The sequence below is a fragment of the Rutilus rutilus genome, assembly GCF_951802725.1.
Source record: "Rutilus rutilus genome assembly, chromosome: 4".
Taxonomy (NCBI): domain Eukaryota; kingdom Metazoa; phylum Chordata; class Actinopteri; order Cypriniformes; family Leuciscidae; genus Rutilus; species Rutilus rutilus.
The window spans coordinates 12,736,045-12,748,836 of NC_140212.1; the positions used below are offsets into that span (position 1 = coordinate 12,736,045).

At 39.1% G+C, this 12,792-nt stretch overlaps 1 protein-coding gene across 3 annotated transcripts; it reads right to left on the reverse strand.

Moving 5' to 3' along the window:
* Positions 1-36: 36 nt before the first annotated feature.
* Positions 37-11,553, reverse strand: epyc (epiphycan). Of its 3 annotated transcripts, none has more exons than XM_084406220.1 (10): positions 11,445-11,553; positions 8,762-8,924; positions 5,117-5,321; positions 4,601-4,846; positions 3,355-3,981; positions 2,891-2,998; positions 2,270-2,428; positions 1,720-1,922; positions 1,319-1,414; positions 37-942 (listed from the first exon to the last, which is right to left on the reverse strand). In XM_084406220.1, the coding sequence occupies exons 2-10, from the start codon at positions 8,915-8,917 to the stop codon at positions 772-774; spliced, it is 1,971 nt and encodes a 656-aa protein (XP_084262346.1). In that variant the 5' UTR covers positions 8,918-8,924; positions 11,445-11,553; the 3' UTR covers positions 37-771. The 3 variants fall into 3 exon arrangements, with proteins under 3 accessions (XP_084262346.1, XP_084262347.1, XP_084262348.1); XM_084406221.1 differs by having other exon boundaries at positions 8,762-8,921; positions 11,445-11,496; XM_084406222.1 differs by lacking the exons at positions 2,891-2,998; positions 3,355-3,981; positions 4,601-4,846 and having other exon boundaries at positions 11,445-11,525.
* Positions 11,554-12,792: the final 1,239 nt, after the last annotated feature.

Sequence of the window (12,792 nt, forward strand, 5' to 3'; positions counted from 1 at the left end):
CTCAGCCAATACAACAGATTTCATTTTGAAGGCCACTGGTCATAACAACAGTTTGAGATGTGATATATCAAAATGTTGTTCTTGTAAAAAAAAAAAAAAAATCAGCTTACATATATTTATATTACAGTACAGACTTTACAACAAATTCATTGATATAATGCTTTTATTGCATTAGTCAAATTTACCTTTCAAGAAGTTCAGTGAGCACCAGCTTCAATTAGTTTATGCTAATTATGATAAACATTTGTTAAATTCTATATGAATATTAACAATATTTCATTTACAAAACAAACCTATTTAAACAATTTGGGCTGGCTATTGCAGCTAGCCCCAGTACAGCACACAAAATGAAGGTTTTTGTCGTGTTCAGATTTGCATTTGTAAATTAATGACATCTTGTTTTCCAGTATTTGATAAATAAAAAACTTTCAGAGTTATGCATGGATGTTTCTCTAATACAGATGTATGGGTGTTTGAGACGTCATTAATCCAGGTACGACTACAAACCTACATTATGAAAAGTATGTACTGTGTAAAAAAGGTAGAAACACAAGCAGCGTAGAGTTGGAAGTGTCCACCAGAACTCCTGTGAGAGTGTAGGTTTATGTATTTATGCCAACCTCCTTTAAAGACAGCCATTCATATCCAAGTGTTTGCTTGGGCCCAAAAAAAAAAGAAAAAAAAGAGAGAGGTACGCACAGAGGAGTTTTGATGCATGTGGATTCGTGTGAGTTTTGTATGTGTGCATTTGAGTGTGCGTTTTTTTCCGGCTTAAAAAAGGGTACCGATGGGGATACGTGGCAAACATATGTAGGCTTGTGGGGTTCTGCTGAGGTTGATGGGATTACCGTCCAGGCGAACGTCCTCTAGAGCGTTGCGGATGTAATTTAAGTCATGTGGATTGCAGAAGGTGTCCTCGTGCATCATCTGGATATTGTTATTCTGAATGATAAAACAGAACGTTTTAGATGTACCATGCAAGTGCATACATTTGTATGTATTTTTTATTTATTTAATGTTTACATTTTGGGTGATAATTCATAATTTTACTATAGTAAAGATGTCAATATTAATTAAAGAGCACTATGCGGATCACCAAAAAGATTGACAATAAATGTAATGCTTGGTTTAGGTTATTATTTTCTCTGCCATTCATAATAACCTTAGCAAATTTACTAATGTTCTCAAATAGCATAATTTCTAAATGTAAACTGCCTCCTTTAAATTAGAATATATACATAAATGTTCATATTTCAGTTAGGTGGCAAGTGCCATAGATATCCACAGTGTGGCACTAGTGAGGTGGGAGTACAGGTACCTGTAGGTGCAGGGAGCGCAGACTGTCAGGCAAAGGAACTGGGATGTGGTCTATGTTGTTGTCAGTCAAGTAAAGGTAAAGTAGCCCTGGCATGTCCTGAAAACAGAAAACACGAGTTGATGACAATCCTGTCAAACATAATTAGCTAAGGTACATTCAACACCTCTTGGAATGAGCAATAGCAGCCCTTCCCGTAGGGACCAGACCATCATCAGCTTTTCTGCTGTCTGCTTTTTGTCTAATTTAAACTAAATGTAAGCTGTTCCCTCAGGTCTACTTGTACAACAGTAGGCTATCACAAGTTCACACCATATGCAAGAAAGCACAGCAAAGAATGTGCTAAAGGCTATGCTTTATTAAACCTTTTTCTTTCACATGCTGACTCTTATTGCTTCTCTCACCTTGAAAGCTTCTCTCTGGATGCCAGTGTTGCCCAACTGGTTGTGACAGGCATCAATAAGAGTCATAGAGGGTGGCAGAGCAGGAAGTTGTCTAATACTGTTCTCTCGTAATATCAACTCTTCCAGAGCAGGAAGGCCAAAGAAAGCATCATCATCAATCCTGGAAATGCCGTTGCTAGTCAGATCGATCCTCTTTAATTTATCTTCATGACAACAAAAGACAAAAAGCCATTCAGTAAAATGTATGAAAACATCAAATTCATATTTTAGCATTAAGCTAAATAAATAAAATGTTGCTAATGTTATCAGGTCAGGCTATGAAATATTATTAAGATTTTTAGACAAACTGCTGTCTATGAACTCTAGGCCTAAAAAAACCAGGAATAGGTATTTCCAACCCATTTACTTCTGTAATGTTAAGCGTTTTCGAATTAAACTATATATTCAACTAGAAAACTGTAGGGCGGTGCTTAAATTGATCAATTTTTGTCCATTTTGATTTCATTTTGAAATTAAAACAGATTGGTTTTCCCATTAATGAAACGCATACTCAAGTTGGCGAAGTCAGACTTGCTGATCCTGGCAATTTTATTGTAGCGGGCATAGAAATGAGTGGTTTCTTTGGCGAGGGGAGGAACACGGTCCAGCTTCAGGTCATCACAGTACACAGATCTGACCAGACAGGTGCACAGCAAACAGGTGGCCATACCTTACCACCAAACCAGCAGGTGGTATTCAGAAGACAAACACAAAGACATATTAAAACACAGAAGCTGTACTGATGCATATCCAGCAGCAGCCTGATTGGATACACAAGTACACACTTTTGTCTCAGTCATTAAGAGACTGCAAAGCCACAATGTCTGACAAAGTCACATGAGCATGTGCTGCATACAGTACGTAGGGATCCTACTCCTGAAGGGCCACCTTAGTGCAGGATATTAGCTCCATCCTCGATTAAGCACACCTGAACTAATCAAGGTCTTCAGGATCAAAAGAAACTTCCAGGCAAGTATTTTGGAACTAAACTCTGCAGGAAGGTGGCCTTCTAGGAGGAGGATTGGAAACTCCTACAGTATAATATAATACACAAATTAATAGTGATATGTAGGTATCTCTGGTAAACAACAGAACTTCATCAGTTAACACTATATACAAGTGAAATACTGACCTTTTGTATCTGTGTCAATATCTGTGTCAATATCAGGTAACCCTGACCCTATATCACCCCCAGTCCCCTCCTGGGGAGGGGTCAGGGTAGTTAGGAGTATGTCCTTCTCTTGTTAAACACAATAACATTAAGGTGTTAGAAGACAGATTAGCACATGAACAGATGAACAATGGAACATGACAGACAGTGAGTAATAATGACATTGAGAAGTTATAATGCATTATTATTGTTATAATGAACACACAGTTAACCAATATCAGCCAGTTACATGGGTTTCCCAGTGGGAATAACATTTGTAGAAAATGCTAGCCTTGATGAGTGCAACAATAAGTTCAATAATGATCATAATTCTTGTTAATCTAGTCTAAACTATCCTTGATAAAAAAAAGAGCCCTAACAACTGTCGTATTTCTGACATAAATCTAAGTCATAGAAGTGCAAGGTATTGATATCATTGTACTGACCTTCAAACAGGTCAGGAATGAATATGTCAGTGGTGACGTCTGGGGCCTCAGTCCCCCCAGACTCTCCTGACTCCAAAGAGACCAAAGGCTCCTCAGTCTCTTCAGGGATGCCAGACTCTTCAAACCATTCAATGGGCTCAGGCTTTCCAGAGACCTCAGGCACCCCAGAGATCCCAGGGTCTCCAGACACTCCAACCACCCCAGAGATCCCAGGGTCTCCAGACATTTCAACCACCCCAGAGGCCCCAGGCTCTCCTGATTCATCTGGTACCCCAGAGGCCCCAGGCTCTCCTGAAACATCAGGTAGCCCAGACTCTCCTGACTCCTCAGGTACCCCAGACACCCCAGGTTCTCCTGAGAGCTCAGATACCCCAGATTCTCCTGACATGTCAAGTACTCCAGAGGCCAAAGGCTCTCCTGACTCCTCAGGTACCACAAATTCTCCTGACTCCTCAGGTACCCCAGAGTCCCCAGATTCTCCTGACTCCTCAGGTACTCCAGAGGCCCAAGGATCCTCTGACACCTCTGGTAACCCAGAGGCTCCAGACACCCAAGATATTCCAGACTCCCCAAAATCCCCAGAGGCCTCGTGTGGACGGGTTTCAAGCATCGGGTGGAGCTCCTCCTCTTGTAAGAGACAAGGTGGGGTGGCAAAAAGGAAATTAGCGTCCTCAACAGCAGATGATAGATAACAGCATGACAACAATGCTGGCAATGATGATGAGGTAGCCATTTTGGATCAAGATTTTAACCAATACAAAAAGATAAATGGTTGTGAATTACAGATCATGGTTACTTGCTTTAAAACATTTAGGACATCCCTCCCCACTGCGGTCTAACAGGTATAGACCATACATTGGACACCACCTCACCCACAGAAAGAAATACTATGTTGAAGTAATCAAGAACCCCCTTAAGCTACACTAACAAAAAAGTGTGCAATAATTGTACCTTTAGGGGAACAACAGCTTCTCGCAGGTGGAGTACCATTGAAGGGACATATTTGTAACTTCTTTACCCCTAAAAGATTCACAGTAGTACCTTAAAGTTACATATTACTATTCCTAAAGTACTAATATGCACCTTTTATGCGTAGGTAAGGTACAAGGTTGCCAAAGGTACAGAGGTTATACCTTAAAGGATACTGCCCCAGTGACAACCTGTTGTACCCTTAAAGATTCTATTTTTGCACATTTCTTTCTCACAGCGTAAATATATCAAGTAAACCAAAGTCCTGAGTACTGACCTCTACCTGAGATTAATATTATGCCTGAACCAGAAAGCCCAGAGACTCCAGAAACAAGGTCCCCTGAGTCCACAGAACCCGAAATGTCACCAGAGGCCCCAGAACCTCCAGAGCCCAAAGGCTCTCCAGAACCAGAAGCTTTGATATCGAGCAAGTCTCCAGAGGCTCCAGAGCCCAAGTCACCAGAACCCGAAATGTCCCCAGAAATCTGAAGGATGTCAATGGGCGTCAGACGAAGCTCCTCCTCTTGTTCAAGACAAGGTTAGGTGTTAGAACAGTTATTAGAATTAGAATTACACTTAGAACCATATGGACTCGTTCAGTAAAGACAATGAGTGATTTACTGGTTATGATGCACATAAAAAGCATAAGAATGATGCACATAAAAAGTTCAAGAATTATTAAAACTCATTTAACCAATCGGATTGCTAGTTAAATGGAACAACAGCATGAAATTGTTGGAAGGCTAGTCATGACTATTAGTAGTGTGTGCATTTATACATGCATTGTACAAACCTCCCTGAGCACTAGGGCCCATCAGAGTCCCTGACTCCCCAGAGCCTGATGGAATAAGCTGAGGCTTAATGAGTAATTCATTGTGGTCAATCTCCGCAACTTTCCTCCGTTCTTCATTCTCCTCCTCCCTCTCTTCTTCCTCTTCAAATGAGGCACCATTTGAAGGATCAATGTCCTCATCAGGAACCAAGGTGTCAATCTCTATCTGTAAGAAGAGTCAGTACACAATACTCATTTTTGTCATATTACAAACCAAAACATGGCTTTCTCAGACGGCCGATGATTTAAAGCACTGACAGAAAGTGCTGTGTCAAAAAGACTGCTGTAGAAGATAATTATCTCAATCTGTTAAGGTACCCAATACTGCTCCTGTAGGGACACCTTTCTGCAGAGTCTAGCTCCAACTCGAATTAAACACAACTGAATGTGCTAATCAAGGTCTTAAGGAGCTGAAGTCTGCATGACGTTGCCCTCCATGAGCTGGATTGGACACCCTTTAGCTATACCGAATTGATTCACACCTCATACTGTTTTAAAACTGTGTACTGATGTTCCAATACAAACCATTTATGCATTAGATTTCTGTGTCCTACTAAAGCATAAAGTCTTGCAGACACATTTGATTGTAAGAGAAACAATTCCAAGGTTCAGTAAGAGGTGTGACTCAGCAGAAGGCTGTCCCTTTGAAAGAGTAATGGGCTTTTCACTGGGTATTGGACCTATTCAATCAAAGCTTTCAAATCCACCCTCTTCCATACAATTGCTAATTGTTGTAAGGTGTGAGACAAATTACAGGTCATATTGATGTGCTGATTTTTTAAAACCTATTCTATTCATTTAAAAAAAAAAAATTCTCTGCATATGTTGTGATGTTGACCAATTCTCTCTCTTTTTGTATTTGATTCCGCTACAATCCAGAGTGGGGAGCTGTGAAACCATTCACAGTCTCATCTGCAAACAGCTGCTATTCTCTAGAAATGGTCCTCGTGGAACCAAGACATACATGGTAGCAGAAAAATCCATATTTCTGCACATTTTCTATCCAAAGTGTTGCATTAACTCCAGAGACGGCATCTCGTTTGTTTTAGAGTGTGGTCAACTTGAACATACTAAAACAAGATAAAAAAATAACATATTAAACTATAGAGCAGTAACTTGCAAATGCATAAAATGCAATACACTATTAATTCAGCATGTGTGAAGACAAATGGCCAAAACCTACTCATGATGAGAGCCCGTAAAACAATAAGTCTTAGGGAGGCCTTGCTTAGAATATGCTTGCTTTTCATACACCAAACTAGTCAAAAATGCAAAGCCAAAGGCTAAAAGGATGGCTAAAATAAATCAACTATGTGTATAGCAATAAACAGTGACATTGACTCATTTCAAAAACCAGGATGCATGAGAGCTTTCTGGAACCACAACCAAAATCTTTTCTACAACAGTCAGGCATGTGACTCACAAGCTTGTGCTGACATTGATTTTGTTCTTTACTGAAGCAATAAAGAGAAAGGGTAGACAAAAGATGATTTTATGAGGGGATTTACATTGTGTAAGTGTTGTGTAAGTTTGAAAGAATTTGAAAGAAAAAAATTATGTTTTGTTGAAATTTAGCAGTGCAACGATTTGTTTTATCCTGTTACAGCTTAGTAAGGGGTCATTAGGTTCAACTGAAAGCAAATTTTATATTTTCATCAGCTTGGAATGAAGATGATGGTGCAATATAGGAAAGAGTAAGCATTTATTAGGCATTGATGTAACTACTAGCAACTTTTTGACAGCAACTCTTGTGAGAGTGTAAAATACACATTATATGTTCTTGTTCATACATGAATTTACACAGACAAAGGCAGAAAGGCAAGCACCATAGAAACCTATAAGCACTCTTACATGTACTGCATAAAAAAGAAGAAACTTCTTTTAGAAACCCCAAGAGCCAGACTGAAAGAGTCTTAAGATTCACTCAAGTTATGTAAGATAATTTGTTTTATCAGTTTATGTACATTAAACAGTTTTACCAGCAATCTAAATCAACTACTGTTCTGAAACTGTATTTCTTAGTAATAATAAAAAAATATTCCACATGGTGAGAAACAACAAATATTCCCCAAAAAGTATGAAACATTCATAATATCCTGAAGAGCTGAAAACTAAAGCACATTACACAATGAAAATGTGTTGTAACTCACACGTGTGCTTTTGGTTGTGGGTTTAGTTTAACTTCATAACATTCACATCAGGATCAAGTTAAGTTTTTTGGCTTCGATGTGATTCTTCTAAAAACCCATATTGGCTTGTGCCAGTCAAGCATAGTTTTATCTTTCTTCCATGCCGAAGATGATTAACCGGTCGTTGTTTTCATCGTTATATCATATTTATTACTGAATCCATTTCTTCATATCTGTAGCTTAACTTCTGGCCAACTGCATTGACCAGTTTATTGGCCGGAAATGTTGTAACATCAACATTTAATTTAATAAAGCATGTAAAGATGGGTAAAATTAAGCATTATAATACCAGATATTCACAAATTCATGTTCTTAACTAAAATATCCCTTTAAAATTAAAATATTTTCTCTATGGATGCTGATACAAAAGTAATTTTGGGAATGACAATCAAATAGTCAGTAAACATTAGCAAATTTAGATGCTCTGAGCAACTATTGATGATGTGAATGTGCATCCAGCAAAAAAAGGCCACTTAAGTGAAATAATGACATGTCAGTATGACTGTGTTGTACAACTATTGATTATAAGTGAACTTCTGTTCTGTAAAAAATGCCAGTGTCTGCCTCTCATTCAACAAGGTTGTGCCAGTGGAAAATTCAGTTAAGAACATTTCACGTTCAACAACATCTGGTCTGGCCATTATACAGATGATATGTTGTGTAAGAGAAGTATTTGTTATATTATAGAAAGAAATATAAATCAGTCTGACACACTGAACTTTGCTGCACCAGTATGCCTCTGTCCATGAGTAGTTCTTTAAACAAAATACACTGAAGTACAAGAACAAAAAACAATCTTTGAATGCAAATGAAGTATATCACAAATTGAGTTTGTATCGTTAAAAGGCAATTTACTGAAAATGATGGTTCTTATGAAGAAGACAGGACTAAAATTAGTATGCACAGCCGAAAAGTCATCTGTAATCAGAGAGGATGTGTAAATACAGGCCAACATGCCCTCGATGACCGACCCTGAAGCACAGCAGCTGGGTTAAAACCAGTTTCTAAATGAAAATCATAAACCAAAGACTGACATAGCTGGATACGATTATCCCCAGGAACATTTGGACCAGCAGAGCAAATGAAAAGTTGTCAAACACCCTGAAGCAAAACTTCTGCAATACATTCCTGCATGACAATTAGAACTGAGTCCAATGCTTGAGCATTAGCCTGATCAACAGGCTGGAGGAAACTAATGAATATGCAAAATCAGGGTCCAGATATAAATAAGACATGATACAAAACTCTTATATGCAACATGTAATTGAAAATAAGACTTGCTTCAGGTTAAGGTGCTAATGCAAAGCCCATTTATGCTGCAAAATAGGGTCAACCCAAAATCTCAGTTATTGAGGTCACAGCCATGAGCATATTAACATATCAGGATAATTTATGAAACCTTGAATGACTGTCTTACCTGTGTTTCATCAATTTCATCGTAATAGTCATATAATTCGCCATCCACATTGTTGTTGTCATAGCTGTCTAGTTCTGCTTGTCGGGCGTATCTGGGGGGAGAGGCTGCCACCACACACAGGACCAGGAGTCCCCACATCAACCTCAGCGTTACCATCTTCCTGCTACACAGAGTCAGATTGATTAATGTCTAGTGAGATCTTAAAATGCTCATGTAGAGGAGCAACAATAGAGAAGTAAACAGGGCACATGTCCATAGATAGGTAGATATTACAGCAAAGATCCAATCCACTTTAGATTTCCAATCAGTAGTTTTATTGTTACCGCCGTTGCATTTATAGTCTCTGCATAGTTTTGTGGCCATAGGAAAAAAGACAATTGAGCTTTGTAAGGTTAGAGAAGTGTTCATTAACAGGGTGCAGACAGCCTGTAATACTGAAATATAAGCCTCTATAAGTCTTTAGCTCACTTACAAGGGCCAAGAAGCCAGCGCCTAACCCAGCGGCCATCTTGAATCCACTCAGTGACTGCTTTGTGTGTTGAAAGGTCAGAGGTGAGATGGCTGACATCATACAGGTTTCTTTTTAAACATAATTATGACACATATACTGTAGCATTTTTTTTGTGTGGGGGGAAAAAATAACACACATTGTGAAAAAAAGTTTACTCATAAAAGGTTTTTTAGTTCTTTATATCTTTGAATAAAGGTTCTATACGGTTCCATGAAGAACCCCCTGAAACATTTAAGAATGTGGGTAAATTATCTATCGCAAATTCATGCTAATGGAAAGGCAATAAAACACGGTTATTTTCACATTGTTCAATTTCCAGCTAGTCATCAGCTGGCCCAGAGAGAATCTGCAGACCTTTTTTTCCATCTTCTGTGCTGATTTTGGTCGAAAAGACTTGAGTTCTGTGAGAGCAGATTCTGCATGGCCCTCTCAAATTGTAATGGTGTCTATGATAAAGATTTGTGAAATATTTAACTGAAGTATTATCAGTTCTCATATACTTTCTCATACTCATCTACATAATCTCAATCCCACATGTATTGCTTTGTATTCTTTCTCATGTTTAATATATAACCTATAATGTTATTTTTTCTCTAACAGTAGAGAATACATTTATTTTGAATGATAAGTGGCTCAGAGGAAAGCAATGACCAGCTGGAGTGGAAGAAGAGAAGGGTGCACTTGATGGGCAGACCAAGTTCTGGTCCTCAGGGTGAGATGGAGAGAACGAACCAAGAGAAAGAAAGAGAGGGAGAACTCTTACAGAGCCCCTTTATGAGTGTCTGACTCTACACTCAAGTTCGAAATTCCACCGAGGTTTGTGGACAGCATGGCAGTGAGTTACTATCTCTCTCTCTCTCTCTCTCTCTCTCTCTCTCTCTTTCATGCACACACATCCATGTAACTCAGTGAAAGGCTATTTTAGGGCATAGCTGCTCTCTAGAAACCGCTGCATTTTTAAACATAAATCAGTTCCCTGTGGGCTTCTGACAGCCAATCAACACATGCCATCACATCACATCATGAATAGATATTAAATAGCGGTAATATCGAAAAAAAGACAAAAAAATTAGTTCAGTTTGTATCTATGAAAGAAAAATCGTCTCTCATTAAAGCTGTAGTGTACCAATGCCTGACAGCTTCAACAGGAAAATGCTCAAAGAGGGACTATACTGAACACAGAGCTCGGCTTTTACACACTCCCGGCAGTGTTTGCAGTGTGTACACCCCGTGTGAGTATGTGTGTTAGAACTAACTATCCCTATGTTGTTTTTGGCTCTACCCAACAGCATTCCTCATGCTCATTGATTCTACTATTTCTTCTTCTAGTGGTGCAGCCAATATCGGCAAATTTATGACTTTTTATCTCCCAATAAGTCAAAATACAAAAATATACAAGCTCTGTAGCTTAAGTAAACACATATTAGTGACATATCTTATCTGTTTAGTAACCCTGGCAATTTCCCGTTATAACTTATCAGATTTGAAGGTTTAAAACAGGAAGTTTCTGTAATACGGCCTTTGACCTTAAACACATTAACAATGTATAAGACATCAACAGTCTGTAACAGTATTTACAGCTCTTCATCACATTTTCTGCAAATACTCTTAGATTTGTAAAGCTTAACAAAATCAACTATCCTCTTAAAATCAAGCAGAAACATCATCACACCCAAAATGAACCCCCCCCAAAAAAGGAATGGAAAACTGCCGAATATAAAGAACACATGAATTGCCATCATTGCCACACAGGTCACCTGTTCGCCCACTTTAAACTGTTCTAAATCACTGTCAATATTATAAGAATATTCATGAAGATCATGGAGAATAGAAGTATTATATCATCAAGCCAGCAATCCAAGTCTCAGTAAAGTAGGTTGTGTGTATTTTAATTTTTGTGGCTTTGCAAATGTGCATTATTGTTACAAGAATTACAAATAGATTTATAATAAATACCATGGAGTGCACCCGTATATTATATCATAAAGCCAGTCATATACGAGAGAAAAAATCTATAAAAATCAATGAAAGCCTCAGTAGAGTCACTGAGGTACCAAGTGCCAAGTATCACTGAGGCTCAGAAGCAGAATAGGAACTAGGAAGCCCTTGTGTCCGATCCCTGCTTTAAAGCACAGCACCAGCATTTAGACGAACATACAGAAGAACCCTTACCTCTTTCTCCTCCTTTCCCAAATGGTCCTGTTCTTCAGATCGGACAGGCAGAGGGTTGGTGGGCCTGGCCAATGGCAACAGGTCACTCACAGTGAGAATGCGAGTGTGTATCTGTATGTGGATGCTTCTGGGTGTGTGACGTGTTAGTGTGCACACACTCCCAGACCTGTGTGCCCTACCTACCTGTGTGTGTGAAGGTAAGAAATGAGACTGAGAAAAGGGAGAAATTGAGTTTTGGTCACATCTACAGCAGCGCCCACCCTATACCACACTGCAACACGCACACACACACACACACACTGAACAGACACACAATTTGCACGCTGACAGACCCCCAACTGCGAAAATCCTTTAATCCCTTACAACCATCTTTCTTTTTTGTTTTCCAAAGAGACACATAAGTTATTCAGTCCTAACTATGAGATATTTGTCTTCCTTTTCCTGAGGTGAGCGTGAGGCATACTCTGCTTTCATGTAGGGATCTGCAGGGCCCCAGCTCACAATGGGCCCTCTGTAAGGCTCCTCTGTTAGTGCAATGCTGAGAAGAGTAAAGACCTCCATTCTGCTCTGCGCCAGGACTCTGTGATACAACTCAGACCTCTGCTTACTACCTAGATGCATCACACTGCAGAAAACCTGCTAACCTATTAGGAAGTGGCATACAGTGGGATGTTATTACAGGCCTCAATCTCTTTTTCCATTCTAATTCTCTTTTTTGGCGGCTGGGTAATCATATTTCTGCTGAGTCACATGAAATTAATAACATATGGCACATACTGCATTTTGTTTCACTCTCACTGACACGTTTAACCACTAATCTCGCTTTGTTTGATTAATTGTGACGTTTAATGGGTGGGTAAACATATCTACTATTTGCAGCCTGTTTTATATAGTTGAGCTTTAAGAGGGACCAGAAGAAGTGCTTAGCTGAACCATATGGCATGCACCAGTAGCCATGCAAACCCACTGAGCAGCGCCAAGCAAATCCATTTACTTGCACGATCAATTTGAGCAGCACAGGCCTGCACTGTGTAGTGGGGGATTTAATGTAACACAGTAAGTTATGTCTAAAGTCAGCGTAACTGATGCGACCATATATATGCATTAGGCTTGCAGTATAAATGCAGCCATTGCTTCAACTGATACCCACATATACTGTGCACTCACTGTTGTTCTTCCTCTCTGTCAGATATGTATAAATATTTGTTTAAGTGTTGTGCTGGTAGAAGATCTCATACGCCATATTCTCATGAGAAGTTTCGCAATTCATCTGAAAATCTTATTAAACAAACCGGTTTCAAAGACTGGAATTGCTTTTTGCTGACACTAAATGTTTAGCAAAAGCTAA

Excerpts from the sequence above, each read along its gene's own strand:
- epyc (XM_084406220.1), bottom strand. The coding sequence starts at position 8,917 with ATGGTAACGCTGAGGTTGATGTGGGGACTCCTGGTCCTGTGTGTGGTG. Across the intron at positions 4,847-5,116 it reads GGGCCCTAGTGCTCAGGGAG|AGGAGGAGCTTCGTCTGACG; the intron begins GTTTGTACAATG and ends GTCTTGAACAAG. Across the intron at positions 2,429-2,890 it reads TATTGACACAGATACAAAAG|GTATGGCCACCTGTTTGCTG; the intron begins GTCAGTATTTCA and ends TTTGGTGGTAAG.